The 16,388-nt window shown below is 39.9% G+C and overlaps 1 protein-coding gene across 1 annotated transcript in view; it reads right to left on the reverse strand.

Annotated features, from left to right (window-relative positions):
* CSMD1 (CUB and Sushi multiple domains 1) overlaps window positions 1-16,388 on the reverse strand; it is a 2,644,830-nt gene that overhangs the window by 359,098 nt on the left and 2,269,344 nt on the right. The window contains exons 43-44 of the mRNA XM_082250071.1: window positions 13,296-13,473; window positions 8,575-8,720 (exon numbers count right to left, since the gene is read on the reverse strand). Coding sequence (XP_082106197.1) covers window positions 8,575-8,720; window positions 13,296-13,473 — 324 coding nt within the window. The remainder of the gene's footprint in view (window positions 1-8,574; window positions 8,721-13,295; window positions 13,474-16,388) is intronic.

Raw genomic sequence — 16,388 nt, forward strand, 5'->3', positions numbered from 1 at the left:
TACCCGAGTACCTGTCAGAGTACCCGAGTACCTGTCATCAGAGTACCCGACATCAGAGTACCCGAGTACCTGTCATCAGAGTACCCGAGTACCTGTCAGAGTACCCGAGTACCCGTCATCAGAGTACCCGAGTACCCGTCATCAGAGTATCCGAGTACCTGTCATCAGAGTATCCGAGTACCTGTCATCAGAGTACCCGAGTACCCGTCATCAGAGTACCCGAGTACCCGTCATCAGAGTACCCGAGTACCTGTCATCAGAGTACCCGAGTACCCGTCAGAGTACCCGAGTACCTGTCATCAGAGTACCCGAGTACCTGTCATCAGAGTATCCATCATCAGAGTACCCGAGTACCTGTCATCAGAGTATCCGTCATCAGAGTACCCGAATACCTGTCACCAGCCCATCAGAGTACCCGAGTACCTGTCATCTGAGTACCTGATGACAGGTACTCGGGTACTTTGATGGGCTAGTGACAGGTGCTCTTTATTGGGGGGGGGGCAATCAGTGTGTTTAGGGTGCACTGTAGTTGGTAACTAGCTGTTACCACAATCTCCTCCTCACACAGGATCAGTGTGTGAGGAGGAGAACACGGTGACAGCTAGTTACCGTGTTCTCTGTTGACATTTGTGACCGGCTGTGATTGGACACAGCCGGTCACGTGGTAAAGAGCCAATTTCATTGGCTCTTTACCTAGATCGGGGATCGACTCTGTCCGAGGGACGAGCCTCGTCCCCGATCGCTGCTCTGCGCGCCCCCGGGGGCGCGCATTGCAGAGAGAACGAGCGGCTCGTGCAGGAGCCGCTCATGTGATCAGCTGTGATTGACACAGCCGATCACGTGGTAAACAGCCAATTTCTATTGGCTGTTTACCTTGATCAGTGATGGGCTATGTCCGAGGGACGAGCCTCATCCCTGATCGCGCCGCTGCGCGCCGCCGGGGGCGCGCAGTAGCAGCTAGAACGGGCCGACGTCATATGACGGCGGCCCGGATCTAGACAACCACTTTGCCGACGTCATTTTACATGACTCGGTATGGAAGTGGTTAAAGGACTTGAAAACCAATTACTGCCATCAGGATTTCAAAGGGCGTAAATTGCTAATTTCACTTCCTCACTAACTATCACAGTTTCAGGGGCCCTAAAAAGATATAGCCCCCCCCCCCCAAATGATCACTTTTTAGAAAGTTGACACCCCAAAATATTTACTGAGAGGCATGTTGAGTCCATGGAATATTTAGGTATGTTTTGCCACAAGTTTCTGGAAAATTACTAATTTCTCACTACCATATCAACTAGCATAGTTTTGGAGGCCATGAAATAGTAAGACAGCACAAATTCCCCCGAAATAACCACTTTTCGGAAAATAGACACCCCAAGATATTTGCTGAGAGACATGTTGTGTATTTTTCAGGTCTAGGTATTTATCAAAAAGTTTTTAAAATTGAAAAAAGAAAAGAAAAAATAAATTTTCCTTTTCTTTTGTATTTTTCAAAAAAATTGTGGCAACAAATGAGATCTGCAAAATACTTACCATGCCTTTTAACAAATACCTTGAGGTGTTTATTTTCCAAGGGGGGCTTTGTGCTATTTTGGTATTTCAGGGCCACTGAAACTGTGAGAGGTAGTGAGGCAGTGCAATGAGAAATTTACGCCTAAAGGCGGTGATTGGTTTTCAGGGGCCTGTATGCAACTAGATTGCCAAATAGTCTCTCAGATGGGGTATCCTCATACTCAGGAGAAGCAGCAGAATGTATTTTGGGATGTAATTCCACATATACCCATGGCATATGTGAGCAAAATATCATGACAACTTTGTGTAAAAAAAAGTTGTCATTTTCCAGAAACTTGTGGCAAAACATAAGATATTCCATGGACTCAACAAAAAGGGGTCATTTGAGGAGTGTTTGAACTGTTGCAACATTAGAAGCTTATGCCACCCATGACCCACTCTTCTAACCACTTGAATACCAGGCCATTTTAAAAGCCTCTTACAGGTTACCACTTGAGATTTACAGAAGAGGTCTACTGCTAGAATTGCTACCCCTGATCTGACGACCATGGTGATACCTCCCATACATGGTGCAATTGCTGCTTACATTTGACACAAGAGCAATGCTTGCATTTGCCTTTGCACTGGAACACGGGGTGCTTTAATTTTTCTTTTAATTATTTATTTTGCTTTTTTTATTTATTTTTTTTCACTGTCCCTTTCATTTTTATTTTTTAATCACTTTTATTGTTATCAAAGGGAATGTAAATATCCCCTATGAAAGCAATAGGTAGTGACAGGTACTCTTTTTTGTAAAAGTTGGAATCTATTATAGACTCCAGATCTTTCTTCTGCCCTTAAAGAATCTGGCCACACCCAGATCAGTGTGATAAGATGCTTTCCCAATTTAAAAATGGCGCTGTTTATATCAGAAGTGATTAAATGCGTGTAGCTTCCAGTTTCGTAGGCCATATAGATGATTTAAGCTATTCTGGTCTCCAATCAGCTCTATGGTCAGCTGGCGAAAGTACCTGCTGCATTCTCGGGTTACCTGGTGGGACAGGAGAGCCCGAGAAAACCGTAGAAGGCGGCGTAAGAGGGGGGACATCCCTTCCCACTGCTTGTAAAAGCAGTCTAGCAGCTAATTAGTCACTAGGATTGCTTTTACATGAAAGCCAAGCTCCAGGTGAAAACAACAATACCAAGATGATGTCTAAACCTGCAGGCATCATCCCAGTATAACCACAGTGACATACCAGTATGTTGCTGGTCCTTGTTGGCCATATATTGTAATGTTCTTTTTTTTATGCAGTCTGTGGGATAAATAAAAAAGAGAACCTAACAGACTCCTTTATTCACATCAATCTATGTGGATGAAGAAATCTCTGCCAAGAAAATTGAAAAAAAATACATGTCAAAGCATAGGGGGATCTGTCCTCTATTCACCCCAGCCCCTACGCTTTGGTAAATATGCTCTTTTTCTTAACTGCAGTGGTGAAATTACCTCCTACAGTGCTGTAGTCACTGATTTACGTATGCTGAAAGCAAACCCTGTTGCTGTCAGAATAAACAGATCAGTTTATTATTATACTAAAAATCCACTAGGATGTGGTAGCAATGGAAACAATCATGGATGCAGAGACCAGGTTGGCTAGGACAGGAGGAAGAAAAATAGCGGGTGTCATGCCTATATCCGCATTTGCTACAGACACAATCTTTTTTTGGGGGTGCTCTTTGAGTAGGGGTACCAGGGAGGACATCCAGAAAATGCCTCTCGTGCAGCCAGCTCACTGAATCTGGATTGAGAAATTGGGCCACAGTACCTTCTGGAAACAAAAGGGCTGTGATGATCTCTTCCTGAAATTTTAGGAAGGATCCAAATCCACCCCTCCTATGTTAAGGTTGTTGTCATGGACACAAAGGGGCTTCCTAACAACACCAGTCGCCATTGCAGTTTTGACTATCATATCTGAGTTAATGGAAGACAGAACAAAGACATTCCACTTGTCCTTCTATCTCACTGCAAACAATTCATTACATTTTAAGCAGGCTCTCTCTCCCCTTCTAAGTAGGGCATTTACAAGCCATTGGGGAAAGCCCCAGTGACTAGGCCACACAGTGCAACATGTGCCAATTCTGAATTCAAAATGGTGTCTAAAAAGTGGCACTTATGTGTAATAATTGTCCATGTACAAGTGGTACCCCTTTCTGAATAAGGGTGACACCTATTCCCAAACAATCTTGCCACTGCTCCCTATGTAGTCTGGGTAGTCATGGGGCTTCATGCTGCTATCTTTTCCCTCCTAAAACCAGGAAAATCCATGTATAGCCCATATCAAGTGTGCATTATATTTAATCCCATATCTGGCACACTTGCTGGGGAAAAACTGTTTGAAAACAAGGCGGCCAGAAAACATAATCAGGGCCTCGTCTACACACACAGCTTGTTGCGTATACAAGGCTGCAAAATTTTTGTTCAAGTGATTTACGAGGATACAAATTTTGTGCAGCTGATCATAGCCAGAGTTCATTGTTGTTAAAGTGCATAAACTGCAAGATTTGCTTTCCATGCAAATTGTCGGGCAAGGGTCAAATTTGCATTTGCTGCGATAAATTGATTGGCATATAAATTGCTTTGGTTCACAATCGATCCATACAGATCTTCTATGAAAAACAGCTTGAAGAAACCAAGGGGAGTAAATCTGCTATTTCCACCTGAATTCCGGTTTGGCCAGTGAATGAGCTAAGTACGGGCACTGCAGAATTTGTGGGCTGCCAATCAGGAATCGCAAATACAACAGGAAGGGCACTATGGGCTCTACAGGCCAGTGTTTGAATTATTGGTGGATGCCGGACACTACTTGTGCTAGCCACCACACCAGCTTGACCTGCACTTATGAGGCTTGCCATGTCACCAAGTGTTACTGCAGTGCTGGTTTGTCTATGACCAGGATGTACTAGGCCGCTGGTGCTCATCAGTTCACCAGAAGGTAGAGCAGCACTGTTACTGGCACTCTGCTGCATATGAGAATTATGCCAATGTAGCACCTCAGGAACCTGGGAACGAGGTGCCTGATCTTATTAGGGACCACTACTCTATTGTCAGAGCTATCTGTTAGGGTGCCGCTGCTCTATACAGGTTTGAATACTCAGCCTAATTCTGATGGTGAGGGTTCCCCATCGCACTCATCTGTCATGCTCAGTATCCTGTAGGCCTCTTCACTAATGTACCTTTCTTTGGAAATTTTGGCCAATAAATATATAGGTACCTAGTGTGACTCACAGGGAAAAAAGCACCTGTTTGTCAGGGACTGTTTGAAAGGCTGCAAAAAATGTAACTGCTAGCACTAGCAGAGATCAGGCCTAAAAATGTTAATAGTAGGAGTAAGTGTAGCTCTAATCGGTTCATAGAGACAGTCCACATCCAAGGGGAGAACTTAAAAGTGATCTTTCCGTTGATATAATCCTCTATTAGTGCTGTAAGGACCACCACTACACCCAATCCCAACAGCTTCTTACCAAATTGCATCGACCCTTGTTACAAAGGTTAATATGGGCAGCAGATCCTATCCAAAACATAAATAGCCATGAGATCCTCTCAGCGTTCTTCCCCAGTGTTCCTCTCCCTTGGTCTCAATAGTCCAGTAAGATCATGTGGAGATAAGCACCTCTCTAAAACTGCTAATATTGTGGTTTTGTGAACTGTGTATAAGAAGTGACAGTGATCCACTGATACTTCACTTGATGGGGGGTGAGGGAGGAGCTAAACTCAGGTGCTGACAGGTGTCCGGGCTTATCCTGCTAATGCTGCATTTTTGGGAACACTATACTATTGGGGATGCTAGTATCATAGTGATCTGATCAGAGAGTGTGTGTGTGTGTGTGTGATAGTTTTACCGGTAATCAAAATGTTAAAATTTATTAGTGTATATGTGGCGGGGAATCTGATGCTGAATGGGATTGACGCTAACTGACGCTAACACTATCTGGCGTCACCTGTGACGCTAATACAGAAAAAGAACTGTACACTGTACTAATGACACTGTGATAGGGCAGTGAAAGGGTTGACTGAGGGTGCTCAGAGGATGAAAACGTTATTAGGGAATATATGGCGGGTACTCTGACGCTAACTGACACTAACTGCCACTAACGCTTTCTAGCGCAACCAATGACACTAAATACAGTGATCAGTAAAATATCTGTACACTGTACCTAATAACACTGTGACAGGGTGCAAATGGGTTAACTGGGGGGGGGAGAGATCAAGGGGTTAAATGTGCCTAACTATGTGTTCTGGTGTGAGTGTGGTGCTTTTACTCACAGTAGATGTTCTCTCTTCTCATGCTGGATCTGAAAAGGACTCCAGGAGAGAAGATTACATAATTTCCTGTGCCTGTGTTTACATTACACAGGCACAGGACGTGTGTCGCCTCACAGGTCGCCGTAGGTCACCTTCCATAGAGAAGCTGCGGACCCGTTCTAATAGGAGCGACACAAGTCGCTCCAACTTAGAAAAAGGGTCCGGAGCTTCTTTGGGGCGACCCGGAGTGACCGTCATAGACTTCAATGTTATGAAGTCCGTGACGGCCGCTCCGAGGTCGCCCGGTAAGTTGGATCGCCCCACTGTGAACGGGGCCTAAAACAGGTACAATTTACAAATACAATAAATAGGGTATCAAGATAACATTCCGTATTCTCTGAGCCCAGCTTCCCACAATTTTTCAAATTTGCTCGGGCAATCCCAATTTTTCAAACTAAAGTGAGGTATCAACCTCTCTGATCCAATGAGCAACTGTGGGAGTGGAAGGAAATAGCCATTTCATAGCCACCAGATCCACAATATCTTGCCAGTATCTGAACAATTTGGGGCAGCACCACAATATATGCATCAGATCCCCGGTAAGAGATGCAGAGGGAACCATTTGCAAAATAAACTTCAACTGTTCCTTAGATATTGTACCCACGTCTTGTTCCCACTTAGACCTGCATGGAAGGGGGACTAAGTGTAAATGGGAATTAAGTCCAAATAGAAATGAGAGACATTCCTCTTTTTAGATGTAGCTTTAAGCACAGTATTAAACACAATTGGTCTTTAAAATTTAAGTTAGGCTGGCTTGCTTTATTGGAATGAATTGTGTGCTGCAATTTGAGATATTGGTAGATGCAAACCATTAGGAAGTATAGGTTGTTGAAAAAAAACTGCAACACATTGTTCTCAAAAAAAAAAAAAAAAAGATAAACTTATGTTATTTCCTGTGTTTTCCACTGTTCGACTGTACCTAATTTGGCTATTTCAGGGAGAGCATTATTGTCCCGTAGAGGGGTATACACAAAAGAGCCTCCATTATGTAACACAAATTAAAATACATCCCAAACCTTTTAAAACATCAGTAAAGTATGTAAGGATTTAAAGTTAATCAAAGATCAAAACTGTGATACCAGTGGTGTCAGGTCTAGGATCTGTTCTATTAGAATATGCTTGGTATTTACTACTGGAGAGTAAAGGAGACCATTGGATCATACTGCCAGATAACAGAAATGCAAATTAGGGAGTGCATATCCTCCTTCATTTAAGGGTCTTTGCAGTGTTTTCACCTTAATCCTAGGGCGACCTTGTTTCTAAACCAGCTCACGGATCAGAGTGTTAAGGATATGAAACCAGCATTTTAGTATCCATATTGGGAGGATCTGTGGGAGCCAAATCATTTTAACCAGGTTGATATGGCCAACTACAGAAGGTGGCATTAGCTCCTGCATTTCAAATCGAGTTTAGAAATTAATGGCAGCAGATTTATAGTGAGGTGCACTACAAGTGAGTGATGAGATGTTGATACCAAGTTATTGAAATGTGTCAACTACTTGCAATATCAGGCAAGGGTGACCTAATAGGGTAGTAAAACGGATTTGTCCCAAATTTTATGGATTAAGGTAATTCGATTTATTAAGAAAGTGCTAGTCTTTATGAGAAAAAAATATGGTATCATTTGCATAAAGTACAATCTTTTCCTCTAGGAAATCACATAAAACCAGATATGTCAGTAGAGGCTCATACCGCTCTTTTGTGAAGGGGCAATAGGGGGCACCCCTGCCTAGTGCCTCTAGAGGGAATTAGAAGAAGAGAATATTTCCTATTGAACACTAATCTGTGCCATTGGTTTAGTTTAGAGAAGTTGGATCCAAATTATATGTCTAGGCCCTATATCAAAATGATGCAGCACCTCCCACAGGTAAGACCATGCAATGCTGCCAGAAACCTTAGCTGCATCTAAGGACAATGTTTCTCTATCACCTAATGCCACTGACTTGGTTTTAAATGTTTAGTAACACTGTATAAATATCATCAGAATTAGATATGCCCGGTATAAAGCCACACTGGTCTACATAAACTAGCTTGGTCATATGGCAAATATTGAATACATGATGTTAAATAGGCAGTCTGGATTGTTTAAAATTAAACTTATGCTACACACATTTGCAGAAAATCAGAGGTGAATGGATTTTAATACTCATTTGTTTTCAATAGAGATTGTAACTACAAGGGATAAATGAGAAGATTGTGACCAAAATTGAAAGACTCAGCTGTATTTAAACATTATCTTTTAATTTCATATGCTCAATATACCAATAGTCCAAGCAGATCTAAAAAAAAATCAAAGTATGTTTGAATTTATTCAACTAATTGATAAACACATTGCCTCAAAGAAGCTAATTTTTGGACTCTATAGCTAGGTTGTGTTGGATTATGATAAAGGTTGTGGTGGTGGTGGGGGAGGGGGATGGATGGCATATGTATAATAAAGGGAATGTAGCCTGCTTTATGCTACGTCAACCTGATCTGAACCCTTGCTCAGTGGGTTTATCTCTGTGTGATGTAGTTAAAGCATAAAATGGATACATCTTAAAAATATAGGAGGAAAATAAATTAAATTACACCATACCTCTATGTGAGAGGATTGCTGTATAGCACTCAGGAAGCAGTGCTAAAAGCTAACCAAGGTACTTTACTAAGCACATATAATACAATTTTGAAAACTATAGACTGCAATCAGTATACATATACAGAACATATTTCCGGTAACTTACCATGAAAATTCAGAACAAAAAATCCCCCAGTTGAAAAGTCGCTGTGAAATTTAATAAGTACTTGATTAGATGAACTATATGCTGTTTCAAGGGCTGTGTTTCCACTAAAAACACCAAGCTGTGGAGAATTCTGATCAATTCCATCCCTAAATATATAAAACATATATAAAATATATATATATATATATATAAAATATATAAAAAACATAAATAGTCAGTAAAAACTGTGTATTTAAAAGTAATAATAGTATTATACTTGCGTGTAATAGATGTGATTTACTAAAGGGGTAGATCATTTCAATTTTAAAAGGCACAATGTGACAATATCTCTGGAAAGAGCAAATTCTTTGCTAAGCAATAATACACTTTTCAGAAAGCAGCCTATTTGCCTTTAGTAAATCAGTCCAATGTATTAAAAAATATTCCATATGTACATTATTTAAAAATGTACCACCTATGTAAATGTATAAGTAGATTGATTTTTTTTTTAATCATTTGACCACCTACAAGACATGGTATAATACCTGACGCCATACCTTGTAACAGCATTCTTTAAACACTATTCGCTATGGTCTTAGGCAGTTGTTCAATTGGAATTTTTAAAAAAAGAACCCGCTGTCACCTAGGAGACCTTTGACAGCATAAAACATTTATTTTATCTTGCCTTTGTAGAAAGCAATGTCTGAATTTCAACAGCATCCTCATCCTTTTGTGATATGTACTCAAGTACATCAGAGATTAGCAAGAGGTTGTTTGAAATCATTTAACTCTTGGTCTGTTCTGTTCTTTCTTTATGACAATTTTTGACCACCCGAGTATGAATTCAATAGTGAATGTTTAAATACAAAAGCTAGCATTATTTTACAATGCCTGTTATCAAAGTTACAGCCCATATGCCTACTTGAATGTTCTCAAAATTCAGGATAAGCCAAAAGAAAATACTGTATACTGCTTGGTTAAAAAAAAAAGGGCACTGCAGCTACTGTATTTGTGTGGCTGCATTTGTCTAGCAGGTTATGTTAAAATATTGAGCTTGCCACCGTGTGCAGTAGATATTAAAATTGCCTTTTTTCTGAAGTCAAGTTCATGGAAGTGATTTTGGTATCTTGCTTAACCAATATTTTCTTTCAAAATAGGAAACTAAGCAGCCAAGAGAAATACTTTTAACCACCTCAGCCCCGAAAGGTTTTACCGCCTTCATTATTAGGCAATTGTTTGCTATTTAGCACTGCGCTAGTTTAACTGGTACTTGCAACACTTTACCCTAACAAAATTTTACATTTTTTTTAACACAATCACAGCTTTCTTTTAGTGGTATTTGATCACCACTGGGTTTTTTTGGTTATCCTTTATTATATAAACGAGAGAAAAAAAAAAAAAAAACAATTTTGAAAAAATAAAAAATGTTTGCTATAAAACATATCCAACAAATAAAAATCTAATTTTTCATAATTTTCGACCAAAACATAAAAATAAAAAAATAAGTGTATTTTGATTGCTTTGCATGAAAGTTATAGTGGCCACAAACTATGGTATAAATACTGGAAATTTTTTTTATACTACTAATGGCAGTGATCAGGTGATAGTGCAGTGGGAAATTGGACACTAACTGCCAATGAGTGGGAACTGACTAACTGCCACTGCCATCACATGATACTAATAAAGTGATCAGTCATAATAACATACACGGCCACTGCACTAATGACACTGGCTGGGAAGGGGTTAAAATTTTGGGTAATCAAGGGTTTAAATGTGTGCCTAACAAGTGTTAATTTGTGTAATGTCTGATGATTTTTACTAAAGATCTCTTTGTTTCTTATCCCTGCTTTGTTGGTAGAGTGTTGGTGGATCTTGGTATGGGACAGGAAGCTGCGTAGTTTATGCTCAACAAAGTATGTGTCAGGTTGCAGGATTAAATTTAATGTTGCGGGTCAAGTTAGCAGTTAAGTTACATTGGAGTTAACTGTTAAAGCTGTGGAGGAACAAGGACCTGTGATTGAGCGTAGCTCAGGTGATTACAAGGGATATGCAATTGTCACTTTGATCTACATGGGGAAAGTGACAATGTTTCTTCTGGTAGGTTTTACTATACATTTGAGAGTAGGGTTAAGAATTAGGGTCAACTTAAGGGTTAGGTTAAAGCATATCTAAAGCCCAAAAAAGAAAAGTAATATATTGCAGCTTACCTGTTCTTGTAAGCAGAGACTGCATACATTTTTTCAATCTTTTATTTTTAAAATAAGCTAAAATATTAGTGTTGCTGGAGCTTGGAACTCTCCCTCTGTATCTGTCCCCAGTATGAAGAATAAGATATCCATTCCTGGATAATGTTACATGAGAAAGTGGCTAATATTATTATTAATAAACAGGAACTATTTGAGCAAACGTGGGAGCCCTGGGCAATTTATATCACAATACGCTTGTCACCTGCACTTGGCTGTCTGTATGGCACTACTGTTCACCATGAGCTCTAGGTCTTTCTGTCTTTTTTTACCACTCTCTCTCTCTTTTTCTTCCTTTACCTCTTGACTTTCTCTTTTCTGCCCTATGGAGTTGGTTTATTCTCTCCCTCTATGGGGCAATGCTGTGAAGCACACCAGTCCAATGTGTACACAGCGGATCTCTCCTGATAGCATCAGATGTATTTTTAACCTTGTCTGATCCTTTGGAGTTGTGATCCTTTATGCCCTGTTAATTCTGGCACTATTTGTATGCTATTAAGTACATTTGCTGACATTTACATTGGTTTGTTTGTTTTCTATTACTTTTTGCTCCCTAAAGTAATAATAATTAAAATATTTGAACCTAAAATACTAAGCGTTTCAAGATAAATAAATAAATGCTAATTTTTAAGTCAAGGCTTTAATTACATTTTCTCTTTGTGATTTTGCCAATAAGAAACTCTCTGTCACAGTGCTGCTTACTAACTACACTGTAGTCACCCTAGCTTCTCTCCTGATTTGGACTAGTAATACCTCTATGTTTTCCTATTCCCATTAACTAGGGATTAGGTTTTCTACTGTTCACAGAAGATAGCTGAGAAAGCTGATGGCATTGTTTGAGATTGCAATTCAATGCACAGGATGGATTTCTATCAGGAAAAAAAATACATATACTTGGCCATAAAAAGAGCAATGCAGATTCAAAAAAGTACTGCAGCTCCAATGTGAGTAAAGGCTGAAATATATAGTATTACATTTTTTTATGAGGTTTAGATATATTGTACTTTAAGGTAGGGGTCAAGGGACAGCTACAGAAACAGGTGTAGCAAGATGAGGCCATGCCACTATGTGATAAGGCAGTCTGGGCCAGGTTTGGAGAAAATGGGCTCACTAATGGCACAGGTGTGTGCTATTATTTTAGGAAAGCAGGATTAGAGGACAGCGCTGCACTCTTCTGAACGGGTCAGTGATTGTAAGCGAGACAAGAGTTGCACATCTGCAACTTGCTGTCCAGGATGGGAATGGCCAAAATAATGAGAGGCCGGGTCTCACCCAGTGCTCAGAAGTGCCATCAGCCAGAAGCCTGGGTCAGAGAGAGAGAGTCTATGAGAGATGGAAAAGCTGGGATCTGTAAAGGAAAGACACAGCTGTAGGGGGTACAGAATTTGTGTACTAGCACTGGGGACGGGTGCTAAATGGGCTGGACAAGACCAAGGCATGAGGCCTGAGCCGCAGGGCTGACAAAAAGAGCCAGAAGGCTTGAATATTGTTTTGTCATATTGATGATAACCCCCTGCATGAGAAGATATTTATTTTGTGAACTTTTTGCTTTCTTTTAAATAAAAGTGGGCAGGAAAATTCCTGAAATGTACTTCTGGCATGGAGTAAACTCCCTGTATAAGCACATTTACCACAATAGCTAACAACCCCATGTCACACAGGTTATTTCAAAATTGTTCTTGAAAACAAAGCTCCCTGTCAAGAATTACCTGCAAATCGTCATCATTGTATCTCCTTAGTTCCACAAACTAAAATGCTAGATGTTACAAAAATAGATTCTCTCTCTTTTTTTTTTTTTAATCAGGGCTTTAGTTATATGCTTTCATAAATCAAGTGACTTTTCCACTAGAATACTTAAATCAAATTTATGTCATGCTCAGACTGTGTCAGGGAAATAGATTTAACCATACTTGAAACCATCCTTAGCCAAGCTACACTTTTGTTTGATCACAAGCGCTGAACAAATGTCCCACCAATATAATCTGCTGAGTTCTTCTATATTGACTATACTATATAGTGGTTTGTATGAATTTCATGACCAGCATGTGCTCATGCCCTTTGTCTTACTGCCAACACCTACAGCTGTCCTACTGTCAACACCTACAGCAATGTATGTTACATACATTTTCTAGAGTATACTTTCACAGCTTTTTGTTGTGAATGTAATTCACTTTGCTATACTTCACCTTAAATGAATGAGAAATGTGTTCCTCAAACGTACTGCATTTCACAGTATATTATCTATCTCTGCCAGAGAGTTTTTTATAAGACCTCAGACTATGAGAGAGAGGTAAAATGTTAGCGATTGATTACTTATTTAATTTGTGCTATGCATGTATCTATAAAAATTGATTAGTTTTTCAAATTCATGTTCTGACCTTATGTGTTATTATTTCACTTCTTAAAAATGTCAGGCAGTAGTCCCACATCCATTACATAGTTGCAGAGTCAAGGAAAATAATCAATTTAAAAGCAATTTATTTACTATGGGTCACATACCATACTGCAATGTAATCATTCACTAGTTCGGTCTGGAGCAAAGTAAAGTTAATATAAACCCCATGACCCTGTGGAACAGAAATAAACCAAGTACAATCCTTTGAATTGGGATATTCATCTGGAAATCCTGGAGAGTAAATGGTGCCATTTTCCGATGACACATTATATCCGCAAGGTGCTGAAATGGAAACAATGTGCATTAAAATACAGAAATAACCAGCCTAGTTACAAATTTTTCTTTACAGACAATGTTCAGAATAACATTCCAAACTAACTTTGAGTGGTTACCAGAATTATGTCAACTATCACAAAGACAAAACCTTCTAACATGTGTCATTAAAAATATTATTTAGCCTATATAAATAATATTTCCTTTTCATTATGAATAATCATGAAACAGTTATTTTAGACATTCTTATTTTCTTTATTGATTGTTCAGATAAACTTTTAAATACATGAAATCTCCTAGTTCATATGTGTTTAAGATATAAAAACAAATCACCAGACACATAGACAACTGCCCAGGTGGAAAATGTCATGTGTAGGCTGCTGGCATTGTTTTCTCCTGTGCATGCAGTTGTCACCTCCAGGTATCCGGGCTACAACTGATGCTCTACATCTGCCCGGGTTTCACCAGCCTGTTCCATCCTAAAGACTGTACAGGAGGCTCATTTCTGGATCCCTCAGACCACATGGCAGCATACAAGGTACTTCTTTGGATCCCCGGCTGCAGCCAGCACTTTCCATCCTCTCTGGGTCCAGCTTCTATCCTACTCGCCACAAGAGCTCCTATACCTTTCTTCTGGCTCCAGACTCAGATACATCAGATCCTAGGCTAACTTGGTCCTGCTTTGCTGGTTGGCTATATCTTTAAACCTTTATGCCACATTTTTTATGGAATAAACTGTTCACTGCTCATTACTTTAATGGTCATGCTTATTACTGATTGTATCTTGGCACAGCGCTTTTCCCTGTCTTCCAGTTTTATGTGTGTTTCAGGCACAGGCTCACATCCCTAGTACTCAAAACTAGCAGATTCAGCAACAGACAACTAAAAATAAGGTCAAGATTTTCAAGCAACTACGAGGGCACTGAAAGGTGTTTTCATATAACTGAATTGTAAAGTAATGATACAATGTAATCATATGTAATGATATATGCGTGCACAACCTTTGTTAATTATCTTTATATTTTGTATTTAGATATGTCAGTCTTGTCCCATTTGTAGCTCTTGATGAAGTGAATGATACGTTGAGCTTGTCAACAAGAATATTCCATGTTAAAGTAATACTAAAGTCTAATTTTTCTTTAGTTAAAAATAACAAACATGTCATACTTACCTGCTCTGTACAGTGGTTTTGCAAGGAGCAGCCCAGATCCTCCTCTTCTCGGGTCCATCTTCAGTGTTCCTGGCTCCTCCCTCCTGTTGAGTGCCCCCACAGCAAGCATCTTGCTATCGGGCCACCCGAGCTGAGCCACAGCTGTGCCCATTTAGACATGGTGCCACATGCCTGGCCCTGCCCCTTCTTCTCCTCTTTAGCTTACTGGCTTTGATTGACAGCAGCAGGAGCCAATAGCACTGTGCTGCTGTCTTAGCCAAAGGATGGGAGTCCCAGGTAGCCGAGACACTCCTGCTACATAACTGGATCTAGATGGACCTCAGGTAAGTAATAGAGGGGCTGAGGGGGGCTGCTGCACATAGAAGGTTTTTATCATAACGCATAGAAAGCATTAAGATAAAAAAAAAAGCTTCTGCTTTAACAACCACTTTAATGGTAAAGAAACTTTGCTCTTCTGGAAAGCTTTAGACATATATTCTGTGGAAAATGGGGATAAGACATTGCTTTTTTAACCACTTCCATACCAGTCTATTCTGGCACTCCTCTCCTACATGTAAAAATCATAATTGTTTTGCTAGAAAATTACTCAGAGCCCCCAGGTATTTTATATATTTTTTTAAGCAGAAAGCATAAGGAATAAAATGGTGGTCATTTCAACATTTTATGTCACACGGTATTTGTGCAGCAATTTTTCAAACACTTTTTTTGGAAAAAAAAACTGTTTCATGAATTTAAAAAAAAAAAACAATAAAGGTAGCCCAATTTTTTTGAATAATGTAAAAAATGTTGTTATGTTGAGTAAATAGATACCTAAAATGTCACACTTTAGAACCTAACCTATGTCACACTTTAGAACCTACCTAACATGCTCTCACTTTTACGTTCATGGCGATACCTCACATGTGTGGCTCAAACGCCATTTACATATGTGGGCGTGATGTATGTATGCGTTCGCTTCTGCGTGCCAGCACGCGGGAATGGGGGCGCTTTCAATTTTTGTTCATTTTATTTAATTTTGTTTATTTTTACACTTTCCCTTTAAATCATTTTTTGATCACTTTTATTCCTATTACAAAGAATGCCAGCATCCCTTGAAATAGGAATAGGGCATGACAGGTCCTCTTTATGGAGAGATCTGGGGTCTATAAGACCCCAGATCTCTCCTCCAGGCTAAAAAGACTGAGATAAAAAAAAAACAATCTCAGCCTTTCCAGCCAAGTACACAGCAGTGTTTTCATTTGCCGGGCCGGGCATGACGTCATAACATCGCACCCAGCCCTCAGAAGGTCATAGAGACTGGCGGGGACCATCTGGTCCTCGGTATTCTCTATGGTTACATAGTTACATTGTTAGTGAGGTTGAAAAAAGACATCAGCCCATCCAGTTCAACCTATAATGTATGTGTGTGTTTGCTGTTAGCCGTACATTGTATACGCCTGTATGTTGTGGTCTTTAAGGTGCCCATCTAAAAGTTTTTTGAAACTATCAATGCTCCCTGCTGATATGACTGCTTGTGGAAGAGAATTCCACATCCTTACTGCTCTTACAGTGAAGAACCCCCTGTGTATTTTAAGGTTAAACCGCCTTTCCTCTAGTTTTAGTGAGTGGCCACGTGTCTTATTGTATTCCCTTTCTCTGAATAGATTTTTCCATATGCTAGGGCTGACAGTACAGTATTTGTACATTGATATCATATCCCCCCTCAATCCTCTCTTCTCCATAGAGAATAGGTTCAGTGCTTGTAGTCTTTGCT

This window comes from Pelophylax lessonae, assembly GCF_965119305.1.
Source record: "Pelophylax lessonae genome assembly, chromosome: 3".
Classification (NCBI taxonomy): domain Eukaryota; kingdom Metazoa; phylum Chordata; class Amphibia; order Anura; family Ranidae; genus Pelophylax; species Pelophylax lessonae.